Source organism: Meriones unguiculatus, chromosome 9, assembly GCF_030254825.1.
Source record: "Meriones unguiculatus strain TT.TT164.6M chromosome 9, Bangor_MerUng_6.1, whole genome shotgun sequence".
In the NCBI taxonomy this organism is placed as follows: domain Eukaryota; kingdom Metazoa; phylum Chordata; class Mammalia; order Rodentia; family Muridae; genus Meriones; species Meriones unguiculatus.
The window spans coordinates 49,476,311-49,494,023 of record NC_083357.1 but is presented as its reverse complement, the minus strand read 5'-3'; the positions used below and the strand labels follow the sequence as shown (position 1 = coordinate 49,494,023).

General features: G+C 40.8%; 1 protein-coding gene across 5 annotated transcripts in view; it reads left to right on the top strand.

Moving 5' to 3' along the window:
• Window positions 1-17,713, top strand: part of Ift88 (intraflagellar transport 88) — a 95,177-nt gene that overhangs the window by 44,059 nt on the left and 33,405 nt on the right. For all 5 annotated transcript variants that reach the window (XM_021639078.2, XM_021639076.2, XM_060391119.1 and 2 more), the window contains 6 exons: window positions 1,487-1,586; window positions 4,421-4,507; window positions 6,058-6,244; window positions 8,395-8,503; window positions 10,553-10,703; window positions 11,302-11,417. In XM_021639078.2, the coding sequence (XP_021494753.1) occupies window positions 1,487-1,586; window positions 4,421-4,507; window positions 6,058-6,244; window positions 8,395-8,503; window positions 10,553-10,703; window positions 11,302-11,417 (750 nt within the window). The remainder of the gene's footprint in view (window positions 1-1,486; window positions 1,587-4,420; window positions 4,508-6,057; window positions 6,245-8,394; window positions 8,504-10,552; window positions 10,704-11,301; window positions 11,418-17,713) is intronic.

The following is a 17,713-nucleotide window of genomic DNA, read 5'->3' as shown; positions in this document are numbered from 1 at the left end:
TACCCTCTCTAGAGTTCCTAGAATTGCAAATTAAACTATTTTCAGTTTGCAAAATCATGCCTCTCCTAGAGCATGATGCAAATCATAGATGCTGTGGACACCCCCATGTCCCACACCTGGGATTAAAGCAAAAACATATTTCCAACATAACTGGGTGTTTTAGGAAACTAAAATTCTCACTACACCTGTTAGAGTAACTTTCCTGAGTGTAGAATTTGCAGTAACAACTTTCTTACCATCCTCAGTCCTTGTCTGGGACTTTGAGAATACAGCATGCATTCTTTTTCCTGCCACAAAGACTCTGAATGATATAGCTTCTGCCTGCTTCCCAGGCCATCTTTCTTTCTGCTCTTTGAGTGCTTCTGCCCCATATACAGCAACTGAATCTCTTTAATAGGTCCAGCTGCTGGCTTCTGCATCTTTCTTTTTCTCAAGTTGTTCATACTTGTCCTTCAGAGTGAGCTGCAGTGTCTGTGGATTCCCGTTCTGATCTGGTGTCTCTCACCGGTCTTGAACTCCTTTGTGAAGAGCTTGCTTTACTGTTCTTTCCTCACAGGTGAGGGATAGATTTGTATCCTCTCTTGCAGCCCCTATACTAAAACATAAGGTCTGACATGTGGTAGACATTTAATAAATATGTGCTTTATGTACCTGAGTTTCCAGTTTATTCTTTGAGAACTCAGTTTCATCTTCAGATGAGGACAGATGTCATTCAGGGAGCGATAGTGTCGGAGGGGCCTCAAGTTCTCTTTCCCTGTTTTAAGTAGAAGGCTCTTTTATAAGTGATGCTTTTCAGGAGAACATTCTGCTGAAGAAAGGGATTCTTTGTTTCCAACCATGGTCTAGGCCAATGAACCACACCCTCAGTGACATATTATTTTGCTTTAGTCACTGAAGCAGGTGTAGTAAATTAATCCATGTCCTCATGTGTGATCCCCTTCATTGTTTTTCTTGTTTTTAAAATTGAGAAGTGTGATGATTCGAATAAGAATGTCCCTCATAGGCTCATATATTTGAATGTTTAGTCACTATGGAGTGGCACTAATTGGAAGAGTAGAAGGATTGGGGGTGTGGCTTGTTGGAGGAAGTGTGTCACTGGGGTGGCTCTGAGGTTTCAAAAAGTCCATGCCAGGCCCAGGCTTTCTCCTTCTGCCTTCGTGTCAGGATGTAGCTCACAATTAATTCTCCGGCATCATGCCTGCTGTGCCTGCTGCCACACTCCCCACGTGATGAAGATGGACTAAGCCAGCCCCCGGTGAAATGCTGTCTGCTGTAAGAGGGGTCACGGTGGAGAGTGATGAGAGAGGATGGCAGTGGACGTTGACTGCTGCTCTCCATATGTGCACGTATACACGTGTGTGCACCCAAGAAAAGGGTACAGACATTGTGCACACACATGCACACACACACACACACACACACACAGAGACCAACCGAAATGACTGAAATGAGAGCGAGTGCTCCTTCTTGTCGCCCTTCCTTGTAGGTGTGTGGAAGTAGTGAAAGCCTCTCAGTACGTGGAGCTGGCCAATGATCTGGAGATTAACAAGGCAATTACATACCTGAGGCAGAAGGACTTTAACCAAGTAAGTGCAGCACAGTTTCGCACGCACATTGGCTGCTCCAAGCAGTGAATACAGGGAACCTGCTTTCTAGACTGTTACTGAAGCGCCCTTCCCCTGAGCTCTCCCCCATAAACTCTGACAAGTGTTTACATGTTGATTCTCTTTCTCAAAATGTAAATACTTTGCATATATGGCATATTGTTAAATTACCAAACTCTATGCTGGTCCAGGCCTTGAAATTTCAGGACTGCTGTGCCATCACACCATTAGCCATTTAAAAAAAGAAAAAAAGCACTGTCCTCCCTTTTCTGAAGATAGGGGGAGGGAAGAGGGAGAGACTAGGAGGAGAGGAGGAAAGGGAAACTGCAATCAGGATGTAAAGTAAGTAAGTAACATTAAAAAAAAACAAAACAAACAAACAAAAAAACCACCACTGGCTGGAGAGATGCTCAGAGGTTAAGAGCATGTATTTCTTTTGCAGAGGTTCTGAGTTTGGTGCCTAGTACCCACATCTGGTGGCTCACAGCTGCCCATAAACCCAGCTCCAGGGGATCTGACAGTCTCCTCTGGACTCCTTGGTCACCTGTACTCACATGCATATAATCTCTCAGGGACACACACATACACACAATTAGAAAAAGAATAAATCCTTTTTTTAAATGCCATCGTCAGCCTCAGAGGCTGATGCCTGTAATCCCAGCACTGGGGGATGGAGGCAGGAGGATCAGAAGTGCCAGATCTCCTCAGCCACTGGTGAGACTGAGGTCAACCTGAGCTTCACAGAACCGTATATCAAACAAACACACACACACAGCCACTGTGGGTTCTGCTGCAGTGGAATTCTATGATGTGAGACAGATCGCTCTTTGTTATCTTGCTGAAGTGACGTGGGGACCTGAAAAATAATTTATGAATATGAAGTTTACTGTTGTAAATAACACAATGGAGAAAATTTTATTTATCTGTTTTGGCATTTTATTTTTAAATTTTATTTTCTTTTTAGAGAAGGTTAATAGTATATTGCCATAGTTCATACTTCATAACTGTCTATTTTTAAACCTAAGCACTCTTGGTGCTGGAGAGATGGCTTATCCTTTGGAGATGCTCTTCCAAAGGATCTGGGTGTGGTTCCCAGCACCTAATGTAGCAGCTCACAACCATCTGCAGTTCCAGCTCCACGGGATCTTATGCCCTCTTCTGGCCTCCATGGACACCATGCACATAAGTGGTGCACAGATATACATGCAAGCAAAACACTAATACATGTCAAATAATACAATAGTATTTTAATAAAAAATAAGCACTCTTAAATGTTTCTGTTAAAATTAACCCAGATCTTGTATCCTGCTTACTTTGCTCCTCTATTCAGAATGTCTTTTTTCTGTTTTTTGTTGTTGTTTGTTTGTTTTGTTTGGGGAGTATGTGTGGTTGTTTTGTTTTTTGAGGCAGAGGTTTTGCTCTGAAGCCTATGTAGGCCTCTAACTCCCCATTATCCCTCTTCAGCTGGAAAAGACAGGATATGACGTTTGCATGTTTCCTTTCCAGTGTTAGACTAGCCTAGAAATGTCTAGTTTAAGGTCATTGAAAACCCTTTAAAAGAATACTAGTATACTCATATGGGAGCCAAAATTGTGAAATTTAGTTGTTTTGTTTATTTTGTGATACTAGGCATTAAACCAAGACCTTTATACATTCTAGATAGGCATTGTACCTCTGGTTGACACCTTTAACCTTGGAATCCGGTATTTTAAAACTCTTGTTCTTATGAACCTGAATCGGCATGCTTGCTGTTACTCAATTAGAATCAAGCACTGCATGGCCCATACTTCTTGTTCCTTGCAGTAGGTGTAGCTGGTGGCAAGAGTGAAACAAGGCAGGGTTGTTAGTTAGACACAGGTACTTGTTCTAAACAGGAGAGACCAAGATGTCAAGCATAAAATGTATTTTTTAAAAAGGATGAAAATAAGACCCATGCTCCCTTTTCCCCTTTTCCTTCCCAGTCACGTCTAGGTTGGATCTCCATGCACTATTCATGAAAGGTGTCCAGCTGTGCTACCTGCCATCTAGATAGCATTATATCAGACATGGCAGGTGCCGAATCATGTGCTTTCATTTCTCACACTTGAAGATGTAATTATATTTATCTACTTTAAATAATATTTTGGTAGCATTCCCAGAATTGTTTTCTACTATTGATTTTGAAAACCGTTTAGCCATTCATTTCTGTTCTTCTCTGAGCACCTCAGTTACATGTATAAAAGCCCACGTCCCTGTGCTCGCCTGTCTCGTGTTCTCTCTAAAGAACAGTTTTCTTAAAATATAGTCATCCTTTTGCTGTTCTTTATTCAGAACATTTTATGGGATCTTGGCCCTCGAGTTCTGTTTACCTCCATAGCTCTCCAGTGCCTTCCAAGTTGTTTATAGTAACTTATATACATTTTCTGGTTGTTCTCTATTAGAAAATGGCTCATAGATTGGTGTGTAAAAGCTGCAACCAAAAGCCCCAGAGCATTTTGTCAGGAGGAAATTGGACTATGTTAGGTAAATTTTTGAGGCCTTCATTCCAGCCATAATGCTTCTCCAACTCACATAGCTCAATGTCCACTTCTGGCCTTTCCCCCCAGTCATTAGTCCTTTCTTCAGCCGTGTCTAATCATGTTAAACCCTCTATATGCTCATAAATTCGGTTATTTCTAGTTGTAGAACTTCTGTCTTCCTGTTCGATAAATTCTCATCTCACCTACTGTCTTGTTGACCTTACGCTGCTCCCTCCTGTACCCTCTGTCTTCCGCTCCACACAGACCTTTGGATGCTGCTGTGTGACATGGTAGTAACTTCAGACATTCTGTTTGCAGGCTGTGGAGACATTGAAAATGTTTGAAAAGAAGGACAGTAGGGTGAAAAGTGCAGCTGCGACCAATCTCTCATTCCTGTATTATCTGGTAGGTTTTGCTTATTTGCAGCTAAGAGTTGTTTATATGGTATTTTACATTACTGAATTCCTGCCTAAGCATGAGCCGAAGGAAAGGCCTCCGAAGAAGACTGGTGCAGAATGTCACTGGGGTGAAGTATGCCGAGGACCTGACTGTGCCAGTGCTGCCAGGGCCCGAGTGTACAGACGTGAGTAAAAAGACCGTCTCTCAGAAGGGAGGGAGAAACACCGGTAGTGGGGAAAACACCAGAGAATTATGGACTAACAGTTACAAGCTGAACTAGAGACATTTCCACCCATTGTGCTGCTGATGAAGAAGGTGGTATCTCAGGTTAAATGACTTAGGGTTGCGGAGTGCCATCTATAACAAGCATTCATTGAGTGCCTACTAGATGCCAATCACTGGGACTCCTGAAAGTAGGTGGGCGCCACTTATGCCAGTTGCCTTCCAGCTACAAACTTGATTTGCCCTTTCCTCGGAGATAGCAGCTCCTTCCCTCCTCTGCAGGTTCCAGAGTTCCCCACCTCTGCAGCCCGCAGCAGCAGCCTCAGAGCTTTTCCAAGTTCTGGTTGCTTTCCAGTAGACAGTGGTAGATGTTTTAGTTTTTCACAGCTGCATTCCACTTCTTGGTGCCAATTTTTATATAAGTCGTAATCAGAGTCCACACAGACTCACATGTAAATGTTCACAGCAGCATTATCTGTAACAATCATAAGATGAATGAAAGCAGACCGAATATGCATCAGCAACAAAGGGATAAACCAGATGTGCTATATCCATATGTTGGATGTTAGTCAGCCGTTAAAAGCAACAGACTATTGGTGCACAGTACAGAGATCTTACAAACATACCGAATAGAAGAAGCCAGACACAATCCCACTGAACATGCGGTTCCCAGGATCGGAAGGGAAACAGAAAGAATACAAGTTTCCAGAGACTAGGAGAGGAGAAAGAGCATGGCCACTAACAGACACAGGGTTTCTCTCTAAAGTACCCTGGAGGGAGGCAAGAGTGATAACCACTCCTACTCCGCAGAGCTTGTGCTGTGCTGGGCATTTTGTGGGAGGTCTCGGTTTCACTGAGCTGACCTGACACAGGTGGCCGTGCCACCATGAACTGAAGGGCTCATGGGCCTCATGTGAATGACGGCGATGTCCCGAACAAGCTTTTGGCTGAGAGAGGAAGAGAACGCGGTGGATGGGCCTAAGTACAGACGCCTAGCTGACGTAGCCAGGTGCAGAGCAGGGGACGGCTGAGGCCCTTCCAGCTATTTCAGTGCTTCAGGTGGGAAGGCGGTGCGCAGCAAATGAGGACACGGGGTTTGGGCGGTGAGATGGAACCACCTCCGTATAAATACTGTTGTTATCAAACCATGAGACTAGAAAACTTGGCTGTTTGAACTTGACAGCTATGCGTAGCCTGTCAAAACCAAGATATTTAAAATATTTGTTTCTGTCCGCCGTCATTTATAATCTCAGAAAGTGTTTATCATTTCAGTAATCTCAGAGCATTCTGAAGAGACTTGAAGAAATTTAGTCTGTCTTTTATGCTTCGTTTAGGAAAATGAATTTTCCCAAGCCAGCAGCTATGCAGATTTAGCTGTGAACTCGGATAGATATAACCCATCAGCTCTGACTAATAAAGGAAATACAGTTTTTGCAAATGGCGATTATGAGAAGGCAGCTGAATTCTATAAAGAGGCCCTAAGAAACGATTCTTCTTGTACTGAAGCACTTTATAACATTGGTAAGTTCAAGACGGCAAATTGCACTAAGGAATTGTCGGCTTTCTTTAAAATAACAGATTGTTCCAAGTGGAGTTAATGATTCAAACGCCATGCTACGTAAAATCTGGGTCAGCGTTATGTTGTTCTCCAAAAAGACCACAGTTAGAAGACTGACTACGTCCCCAAGTTTCTGGCGATTTGAGATCATGTTTTTAAACTTTTCTTAAATAGGTAGGAAAACAAACAAACACTGATCTTCCTTTTTAATTAAGAAAAATGTCAAATATACAAAAACCACTTGAGGGTGTTGAGTTCCAAAATTTGACACATTTTAACATTTTGCCAAATCTGCTTCAGAATTGTTAGTATTTTTATTTTACGTGTGTGGGTGTTTTGCCTCCATGCCTGGTTGGAAACACAGAGGCCAGAACTCCCTGGAACTGGAGTTATAGATGGTTGTGAGCCACCATGTGGGTACTAGGAACTAAACCCGGGTCCTCTGGGAGAGCAGCCAGTGCTCTTAACCACTGAGCCACCTCTCCAGCACCTCAAATTCTGTTTGTATTTCTTGTACAAGACACGAAACTCAACTCCACCACATCCCCTTCCTGTCTTTCAGGGTTGCCTGATATGGGCACTCTTATTTCCAAGGTGTAACAAACAGATACACACCTGTGATACTGGACTAGTTTCTTTAGTTACCGATGTTTTATTTTGTTTTGTTTTGAATATGCTTCTCTCTACGTGTTATTTTTGATTATACACTTTGTTTGTATTTGGGGTTTTTTTTTTTTTCTTTTATCTTTCCTTGGATGTTCTTATAAACTATTTCCTGGTATTTAGGAATTTGCAGATAAACGCTCAGTGGGAGCTGGGCTAGGGAGATGACTGTTGCCACAAGCAGGAGGACCTGAGTTCTTATCCTCAGCACTCACCTGAAAAGCCAGGCAAGGCAACCCAGGCCGTAACCCATTGCTTGGTAGGCAAAGAGAGGCCATAGCTGGGGTTCGCTGGCCAACTAGTCTAGATGAAGTGGTTCAGTAAGAGACCCTGCCTCAAAAGGTCAGGTGGAGAGTGCCTGAGGAATAGACTTAGCATGGGCCTCTGGCCTCAACATGTCCGTGTGCACATGTGCATACGTACATTCATGTACATGACATAGAAAGAGGAAACAGTGACTAGAATCTGTGTTCATTAGTAAGAATGATGGACTCTACTTTACATGGCAACCAATCTGAATTGGTCTGTTTAAAGACTGGCCCATTAGTCCGTTATCTTCCTGACAAAAGGAGAAAGACCCACTGCCAACCCTGGAGATGAGGTGTGGGACTAGGGAGAAGTAGTTAGTTGAGGTACTCCACCGAGAAATGGCAAGAAGGAATGGAGGGTGTGACATTTGAGGTCTGGAGAGGGTTGACTGAGATAGAGAAGAGAAGGGCACAGGCCTTCCTGGAGGAGCTTAATTGCCTTCTTAGATGTTGATGGGGTTGTTTTATTTATAAATTTTACATATTGTTAGACAGATTTATTTTTCCTGTGTAATTTAAAAGCAAATTTTGAATTTTTAGAACATCTTATTAGCACGCATTAATCATGCATAATAATAGGTTTTGTTACGACATTTGCATGAACATAATGTACTTCTAGATATTTACCTCCTCAGTCCCGTTACCCTCTCCTGTGTCCCCACTCCTGCTGATCCCTTTCCTCTTCTAACTAGCCCCCCTTCGAGTCTTTTGAATTCTTTTTATAATGAAGTAAGGACCTGCATTTATCCCCATCATGTACAGTCCAGCCCCCTACCACAGGTCATCACATTTATCTCTTCATATCCACTGACTTTAAATGTCTATTAGTTATGGTTTTTATCTGGAGCCATAGCTGAAGTATTTATTCCCTTCTTTGTCTGTGTGTGTCTGTGTGTGTTACTGTCTGCTGCCCCAGGTGCTGTGCTCCCTTCCCTCGCCACACACGCTTTAAAAATCCCTGAAGCTGTCTGCAGCACGTCTGTCTGCTTGCAGAAATCTCACCCCTGTTGTTTTTTAATTCCTCAGTTCCTTTTCATTTTCTCTTCTGGATGAATACTTGCATATATTTACATATGTTTACATATTTTATCCTGTTGCTTTGAATACAATTTGCTGGTGATGCTGCTTTCTTTCTTCTCAAGGCCTCACCTATAAGAAGCTAAACCGTCTGGATGAAGCCTTGGACTCCTTCCTGAAACTGCATGCAATTCTTCGGAACAGCGCTCAAGTTCTTTGCCAGATAGCAAATGTGTATCTTCCTTGAAAATTTAAGGGCATTATTAATTCCCTCAACTGGAAAGTGAATATCAATTATTAAATAATGTTAGCTATGGAGATGATTGCTGAGCATAATATAACAGATTAAACTGCTGAAAGTAGTTCAGTTGGTAAAAGATCATTTGAATCCTAAAAGGAATTAGTTAAAAATTAAAACTATTAGTTGTTTATTTTTATTAAAAAAATAATAATTGGCTGGGCATAGTGGCACAAGCGTTTATTCCCAGCACTTGGAAGGCAGAGGCAGCCAGTTCTCTGTGAGTTAAAGGCCAGCCTGGTCTACAAAGTGAGTTCAGGACAGCCAGGACTGTTACATAGAGAAACTGTGCCTTAAAATAATAATAATAATAATAATAATAATAATAATAATAATAATAATAATTGAAGGAATTGAAAGCAGCATTTTGAGTACACATAGGCTCTGATTGAAAGTTAATTAAGCGCTTTAGCATTGTGTTAATTCTTACTCGTGTAGGATATGGAAGACTCGTGGCTAACTAGCACTGTTGAGTTAGGGGCGTGGAGACAGTGAATTTAGCTCCCTGAGAACTGCATTCTTCAGTGCTGCAGAGCCTTGTTCATCAGCACTCACGCCAGGTGCACGTGTGTGTGCAGGGTTAGCCTGGTGTTTGATCTGTGCGCACTGCTGTGGAGCGCTGCTGGCATGTCAGCTTCTGCAGCATTTAGCTTTCCTTGTTTCCCCACTCAGTTCAGAAAGCAGGCGTGTTGATGTTCCTAATGCCTCTCACTGTCCTGCAAAAGCACTTTGATTCCTCTCATTTTGGTAAACTTCACCCTGCTGCTGGGAAGAGTTAATGTTTGGGTAGGCTTTCATGTGTCATGCAGTTACCTTGATATGGCTCGCATAAATGTTTAGAGAAGGTGAGGGACGCTGTTAAGCTAAGTGCCACCCACTCTTCAAAGAAAATAGATTTTAATTTTTTATAAATTAGAGCACAGAACACAATAGTTATTCCCTTTACTTCCTATGTTCATTATTGTGTTTCTAGCAGTGAATGTGGAACACAGGGTCTTGCACGTACTGGGTAAATGCTCTGCCACCGAGCTGTACCCTCGGAAGTACAATTCTGTCCCTTTCTCCTGAAGCTAAACATCATGTGCCTAGGTAGTGATTGGGCAGTGGTTAGTTGATACATGGAGACTCTTTAAATAAACCTCCTTGCTTTTTCTCTCGTGGCCATGTTCGACTTGTCATGTTCAAAACAAGAGAGCGAGCTGAGTGTGGTAGCGAGTACCTGCAATCCTAGCCACTTGGAGGCTGAGGCAGGAGGCTCTGGAGACCAAGGCCTGCTTAGCAACAGTCTGGCTAGACCTCATCCCCAGAACAACACCAAAACCCTGAAACAAACAAACTGTGGAAACCACAGGAGACTTCTTGCTAAACAAACTTTGTATTGGAATGTGCTCATTTCCTTGACTATCAGATATAAATAAGTAATCGCCAATAAAGGTTGATTCACAGTATTTGTGTATATGCAGAGGACTTCTAGGTACTAAAAGAAGCTACTGAAAGAAAATACCCTGTCCTTAGGCTTATACTATAATTAGGGAAAACACTAGAGAAATGAAGGAAGACAAACCTCAGTGTGCTGAGGAATTTAAGAGACCTGGAGTCATTGAAAAACATGCAGGCGTTCCTAGACAGTGCTTTGAGTAATTCTGCCCTGACTCCATCTCCAGCTTTGCAAAAACATAGTAAATATGTATGTGCTGCTCTCTGTTCTAAAACTTTTGTGAGAAAAATGAAAGCTATGTCCACAGTAGATAGTACCTAAAATTATTAATGTTCCTAAATATGTTTACATGAAACTACAGAGAGCTAAAGGGGAGGGATCTTAGAGAACACAGGTGCTGCTGGGCAGCACAGCTCTATTTCCCACCTCCTGGAGAGGTCTAGAATCAATGGTGCAGACAGCATGTTCCTGAGGCCCAGAAGCATTTTCATTGTAATATCTCCAGTGTTGTTTACTGGTGACTGAATCTTAACTGATGCTGTCCAAGATACGAGTTAATGGAAGATCCCAATCAAGCTATTGAATGGCTGATGCAGTTGATCAGCGTTGTTCCAACAGATTCCCAAGCTCTGTCCAAACTGGGGGAGCTGTACGACAGTGAGGGAGACAAGTCCCAAGCTTTTCAGTATTACTACGAGGTAAGTGTGTTGTCTCGCTTCCCTTCTGGTTTCTGACATTTTATGCGTTTTAAAGGGAACAGGCCCTAAAATTTTAGAAAGGCTTATTAGTTTAAAACTAATAATAGTTTAGTTAAAATAAACATCCTTCTTTTTTCTTTTTCTTTTTTTGTTTTTTGTTTGTTTTTTGAGACAGGGTTTCTTTGTGTAGCGTTGGCTGTCCTAGAACTCTCTTTGTAGACCAGGCTGGCCTCAAACTCACAGAGATCCGCCTGCCTCTGCCTCCCAAGTGCTGGGATTAAAAGGCGTGCCACTGCCCAGCAAATAAAACATTCTTAAACTATAGTTTTGATTCATCTTAATTAAAATGAAAAATACTAACTTTTTTCTTAAACCATGATTTTCATCACCTGATTATTTTATATATTTAATATGACACAGATCAATATAATTGAAAACTGTCAAGTATGCCTAAGTTTTTCAAGTCTTGTATAGTTTTAAAACTTGTAAAATTCTTTTGATAGCTCATATAAATAAATCCATTTAACAGGCAAAGTAATTAAGAATATATTCTATATTGCTACTGGAGTTCTATCGTCACCTTCTGTATTTTCTCTAGTCATACAGGTATTTCCCTTCTAATATTGAGGTCATTGAGTGGCTTGGAGCTTATTACATTGGTACTCAATTCTGCGAAAAAGCCATTCAGTACTTTGAAAGAGCCTCCCTTATACAGTAAGTAACTGAATTTTATATTTAGTTAATGTCTTACATTGGGACTTTTTATCCCTAAAAAAATTAGTATCTGATAAGCTCAATAAATTTATGAACATATCTTAACAAATTGTTTTTTTTTTTTGTATTCTGTTCAATTTATTTTTGTCTCTGTTGTGACAAATATATCTTCTGTTGCATAGGAATTTTTTTTTTCTTAATTTTATTTTTCTTATTAGTTACATTTTGTTAACTCTGTATCCCAGCTGTATCCCGCTCCCTCATTCCCTCCGCAATCCTACCCTCCCACATAGGAATTTTAAATACATTTTATTATATACTTTATCTGTTTTCCTTATTTGCACCTCAGTGAGCAAGTAGACTTTATTCACAAATCAGAAAGTGACTTTCTCTAGAAGAGTCGTAGTAGAAGGAAGTTGTGTTGGCTTCAGTTTACAATTACTGTACATTGAACATTAGAAATTGAACAGTTTTATAATGTTCAAGGTTTTTTTATATTTTTTAAGTTCACATCAGAATGTTTTCCACATGTCTGATTCAAACATAATTGGAATGTGTCATACCCTGCTTTGTCTTTGGCCAGATTAAATTATGAGATGAAATGTAATTTAGAATCATTGGAAAGATAACAGAAGGCCCAGTGAGTTAAGTAATCTCTGTAGAATTCATGTTAGGCAATTACTTTTTATTACATTGGTTTCACATAAATGTTTTGATAACTATAAAACTAATTACCAGTATAAGAGTAATAATTTTAGTTCAAAACATCTTTATAATTAAAGTTACACTTATTTTACTTAATGTTACCCCAGCCTAGCCACTAGACCATTCCTCATTAAGACACACTCCATCAGGGTCCATCCTTAATTCTTATTTTTATGTATCATACGATGGTATCAGACACCCCCAGGCAGGTGCAGTGGCTCAGGCTTGTGATCCCAGCACTCAGGAGACTAAGGCAAGATGATTTTCCATGAGTTTGAGGTTAGCCTAGGCTAAAGAGTGAGATCCTATGTCAATGCCAGAACTAAGAGGCCAGGGAGATGATGGCTCAGCGTCAGGCCTGACACTTGAAGGCAATCCCTAGGACCCTGGTAGAGGGAGAGAACTGACTCCTGTTATTGTCCTATAGCTTCCACACATGTGTCATTGAATGTGCATAGGATGTACATGTACCCACACATGCTTATTACACACACACTCACACATACTAAATAAATAAATGTAATTTAAAAACAAGCAATAGTGAGGTTAAGAGACTTCCTCAGGGTCATAAAGTAAATGCACTTAGCTTCAAATGGGCTTAATTAAATGAACAGCCTGTGCTTTTTTTAAATAACTATTTTTCATTTTACCACTTTTTCCTTATAAAGATACCAAATATTTTCAAAAGCTAAAAGAGAACGTGTAGCAAGTCATTCCTTTAATACAATTCATTTCTTTCTACCCATTTCATCGATCCATGGAGGTTGGCTTGTCTGCAGTTGGCCCATGTGGATCTTACGAGTGCTAACCACATGGGCATTATAAACCCTCTTACAAGTAGCTGTCCAAACATGACTTCTGTCTCTGCGGTCCACACTCCCTGCTTTAGAGTGTGCCTCCCCGATGAGCCTGAAACCACCAGTCCTGTTGCTCCTTTTTTCTCTTTAAATCTCAGCCTCCTCCTGGCTTCAGTTCTGAACAAGGCCTTTCTGGAATGCCTAATTTGTCATATCTATTCCCTTTCTTACTAGTATCCTCAGTTTCATTATCTCTTGTTTTGCTGTCCTGTCCGTTCTCCCAAAGTTTGGTTCTTTGGTTAATCCAACCGTTTATTCCTTTGGGAACAGCTATCCAGATAAATTCTGTGGCCTGGTAAATTGATGCCACATGAATCTGTGTCATGTCAACACTTCTCCTTCGTCATCAGTGTTTCCCTGTCCCGTTCTTCTCAGAGCTCTTCAGTTCCTCTGTGGTTTACGCTTCAGTTTCCCTGAAAATGGGGGTCTTTCACGTGAAGCTCCTTTATACTCCTCTCCCTACTTTTCTCTGCACTTACCTTCATGTGTTCCCATTCTTTTTAGGGACAGGGGCACTCGGAGCACATTAGTGACATTTCCTCTATATTTTTGATTATGTATTTTCTGCACTATAAACTGTAATTTCCTTTCTGGTATGCTAAATTGTTTTTGAAACACATTTTTATTTTCAACCGATAATACCAATTGTGGCGATATGCGCTAAGTATTTGTTGTATAGCGCCCGCCTCTACCGTAAGAATGTAAGCTCCTAAGGATGGGAATACTAATTTGTTCTGTCACTACCTCCTTACATATTATAGAGAATTGGCAAAGGCTTCAATCCAATTTTATTTCTTTTTGTAATATTTATGATAAAAATGCCTCTTTGGTTGTATCGCTTATATTTTTGTGGTTTTTAGTAATTTTGTATGTTTCTAATTTAAGGCTATACCTTAGTTTTATATTTTCTGTATATCTATAAATTACATCCTAAAATATTAATAAATACTAGCCCAAGCTGACTATAGTCAGTCACATCTGTAATCCCGGCCTGAGAGATGAGACAGGAGATTTTTCACAAGTTCAAAGGTTGGGATACAGTGTGAAAACCTGTTTCTAAAAAAGTAAGAAAGAAAGGAATGAAGAAAAAAGGAAAAAGAAATTCTACTCGTCTCTGTCCATTGTTCAGTGCAGTCCTATTATCTATAATAGTTTTAGAGAACGTTGTTCAGTATGTTCATGCCTGTTATCGGAAGACATCATGGCATTGTGGGAGCTCCCAAAGACGAAGAAAAGGGGTCAGAGAGACTACTGGAATGCATTATGGCCAACATTTCTTACATTTGGGAGGTTGTGGACCTGTGAGGCTACCAAGTCAGTAAACTCTTAAGTAGGAAGATCTGAGAGACTCCCAATGAGACACTCTAGCCACACTATTGAGAAAGTCTTGAGAGCATCAAGAGGAAGTGTCATCACACACAGCGCATGCTGAATAAGATTAATTAGTCATCAGCAGAAACCTTAAAGGTCAGAGACAGTAGATGGTATATATAAAGTCCTGAAGTCTCTGACCATAAGGGTGATCTTAGCCACCAGGCACGGTGGCGCATGCCTGTAAATCCCAGCACCCGGGAGGCAGAGGCAAGTGGATTCTGTGAGTTCAAGACCAGCCTGGTCTACAAAAGGAGTCCAGGGCAGCTAAGGCTCCACAGTGAAACCCTATCCCTAAAAACAAACAAAAAGGTGATCTTACATATCAAAATCTCAAAACTGAAATATAATAAATGAATTCAGTGAAATTTTAGGATATAAAAATCTTTTTTCTTTTTTTTTCCTTTTTTTTTTTTTTTTGGTTGAGATCTGGAGAGATGGCTCAGTGTTTAAGAGCACTGTCTGTTCTTCCAAGGACTGGGTTCAATTCCCAGCACCCACATGGCAGCTCACAACTGTCTGTAACTCCAGTTCCAAGGGATCTGACATTCTTATACCAATGCACATAAAATAAAATTAAATAAATTTTAAAAATCTTTTTGTTTTCAGTAGACTTGTAATAAACAGGGTTCAAAGGAACAACTATGAAATTGGTAAAAATAATATAATTTATAATAGCATTAAAAAGAATAGTGTGACTTAAGAATTCATTAAATCGTGTAGCTAATAGCATGCACTTAAAGCTGTGAGTCACTCTTGAAAGAGACTCAAGAACATGAAAAAGCGGAAAGACACTGTGGCCATGGGTCGGAAGACCAGGGTTGTTGACAGTACTAATCAGAAATCAAAATCTCCACATTACTATACAGACATTAGAAAACCCACCCTAAAAATCAGACAGATCCCTAGGGACTCTGAATAGTCAATCCAAAATGGAAAAAGTTGGAAAACTCAGATTCCTATTTTCAAAATGTGCTTGCATAATGCCATAATGGAAGTAGTGCGGCAGAAAAGGGGCTAGAAAGACAGGTGAGAGAACAGCCTGGAGAGCCCAAATTGAGTTCCCGCAGAGGTAGAAGACCACGTAATAGAGAAAGGACAGTCTTTTCAACTAAAAAATGTTCGACAAACTAGATTCTTACATGGCAGAAAAAATAAAGTTTGAAAACAACCAATGGTACAGATCAGTAGTTCCACTACTCTGAGGCTGAGGCAGAGGATTGAGAGTTCAAGGCCAGCCTGGGCTTGAATATCAGTCCTCTATTTCAAAAACATCAATGACAAAAAAATAAATTAAAATAAACTCTTAGGTTACAATAGATTAAAGACCCAAATAAATATAAACTAAAAACTCTAAAATACTCAGAAAAAACCTCTGGTGAAAATTGTTCATGCCATTGAATGTGGCAAAACTCTTAGAAATGGCTTCAAGACACAGAAATAAACAAGTAGACTTCTCATTAAATTTTCAATCTTCTGCTTATCAAATGAAACAAGAGTACAAAAGCAACCCACAGAGTAAATCATCACCCAGATTATATAAAGAGCTCCTACAACTCAGCAATAGCAAAAATCAGTAAAGGTTTTGAGGACTTTTTTTTTTTTTTTCAAAGAAGGTACACAAGCTACAGATAAGCACATGCAAAGATGCTTGTCTTCATCCAGCATTAAGTCTCACCCATGCATGATGGACAGCACAGAAGACAGGAACTGGGAACGGGATGTGTTGGGGGGTGCCCTGGGAAAGTTGGAGACAGAAATTAGGGATAGGTATGATCATATTTCATCGTATACATGTATAAAATTTATAAAGAATAAAAATAGGGGCTGGAGGGATGGCTCAATGGTTAAGAGCACTGACTGCTCTTTCAGATGGAAAGAACCCAGGAGGACCCAGGTTCGATCCCCAGCAACATGGCAGTTGACAACTGTCTGTAGCTCCAAGATCTGACACCCTCACACAGACATACATGCAGGCAAATCACCAATGCACATAAAAAATGAAAATAAATAAAATATTAAAAAAAAGAATAAAAATAATAGGGTGACAATGTCTCACTATGTAGCCCTGGCTATTCTGAAATTCAGTATGTAGACCAGGCTGACCTTGAACTCAGAGAGATCTGCCTGCCTCCACTTCCTTAGTGCTGGGATTAAAAATGTGTGCCACCATGCCTGGCTCAAAAGGTACATTTTTAAAAACAGAGGGTTTTTTTTTTTTGTTTATTTGTTTTTGTTGTTGTTGTTGTTGTTGTTTAGCCTGGACTAAAAACAAACCAAGAAAGTAAATTATGAGGGAAAAGTAGAACTCTGGTGGGTGGGTAACAAGTGTTGGGGAGGATGTGGAAAAGCAGTAGTCTTTCAGATTGCTAGTGAAAAGCTAAAATGGTATTTCATGTAAATAGTTTGCAATTCCACAAAAAGGAACAGTCACCATAGAACCTAGCAGTGTGGATTCATTGTAGGACCTAGCCACGTTGCTCCTAGGGGGACATCTAAAGGAAGCAAAAGTGGGTGCTGTGCTATCACGAGCTAACGGCCTTGGAAGTCAGGTGGTGGTTACATATGAGGAGAAAGGGTGACCCTGGCACTCAAAAAATAAAGCCCCGTGTGGTAGTGCAGTGCTGAGTCTGCTGTTAGGAGCTGCCACAGAACAGTAGACTGCAGGTTGTGGAAGGATGTCAGAGGCTAGGGTGGCCTCCTGACAAAGGCAGTGTGTGTGGCCTGGAGTCTATCTAGCACAGGCAACCATGCTCCTGTCTGGATTTGCTGAAGCTCAAGGCAAGGCCTAGTGAAGAGGACAGGAGAGGCATAAAGGAACTGGAAGACATATAAACTGGGCTAGAACCTTGGATGTAACATATGGGTGGAGAAGCAACAGGCTTCAGAGATAAAAGTAGTACAGTTAACTATGTATTTTATTTAGATTGCAGTGGGTAGGTGTGTGGGCAGTAGACTCAGAATTAATAACTCGCAACATCACAGTGCTGAGATTGAAGCTCAGGTCCATCCAATCCCAGAGCTGGTAGGCTTACCACCAAGCTAGGTTGGAATTGGAAGGCTGTCTGGAAGGCACTGGGTAAGTAGAAAGGAGAATCAAAGGGCCGAGTATCGAACAGTTCCCTAGGCTGTTCCTCACGCAGATCATGTGAGAGTGTTGTTTTTCAGAGACAGGCTCTCCAACTGTAGCCCAGGATAGCCTAGAACTCCTTGCATAGCCAAGGATGGCTTCAAAATCATAGCACTCCTCCTCCTTCAGCCTTCTGTGAGTGCTGAGAATCCCACCATTTGCTGCCATGCCTGTCTTGGGCGTTTGTAGAGATCATGGTTATGACTATTCACTTTAGAAAAGAATATGATTTC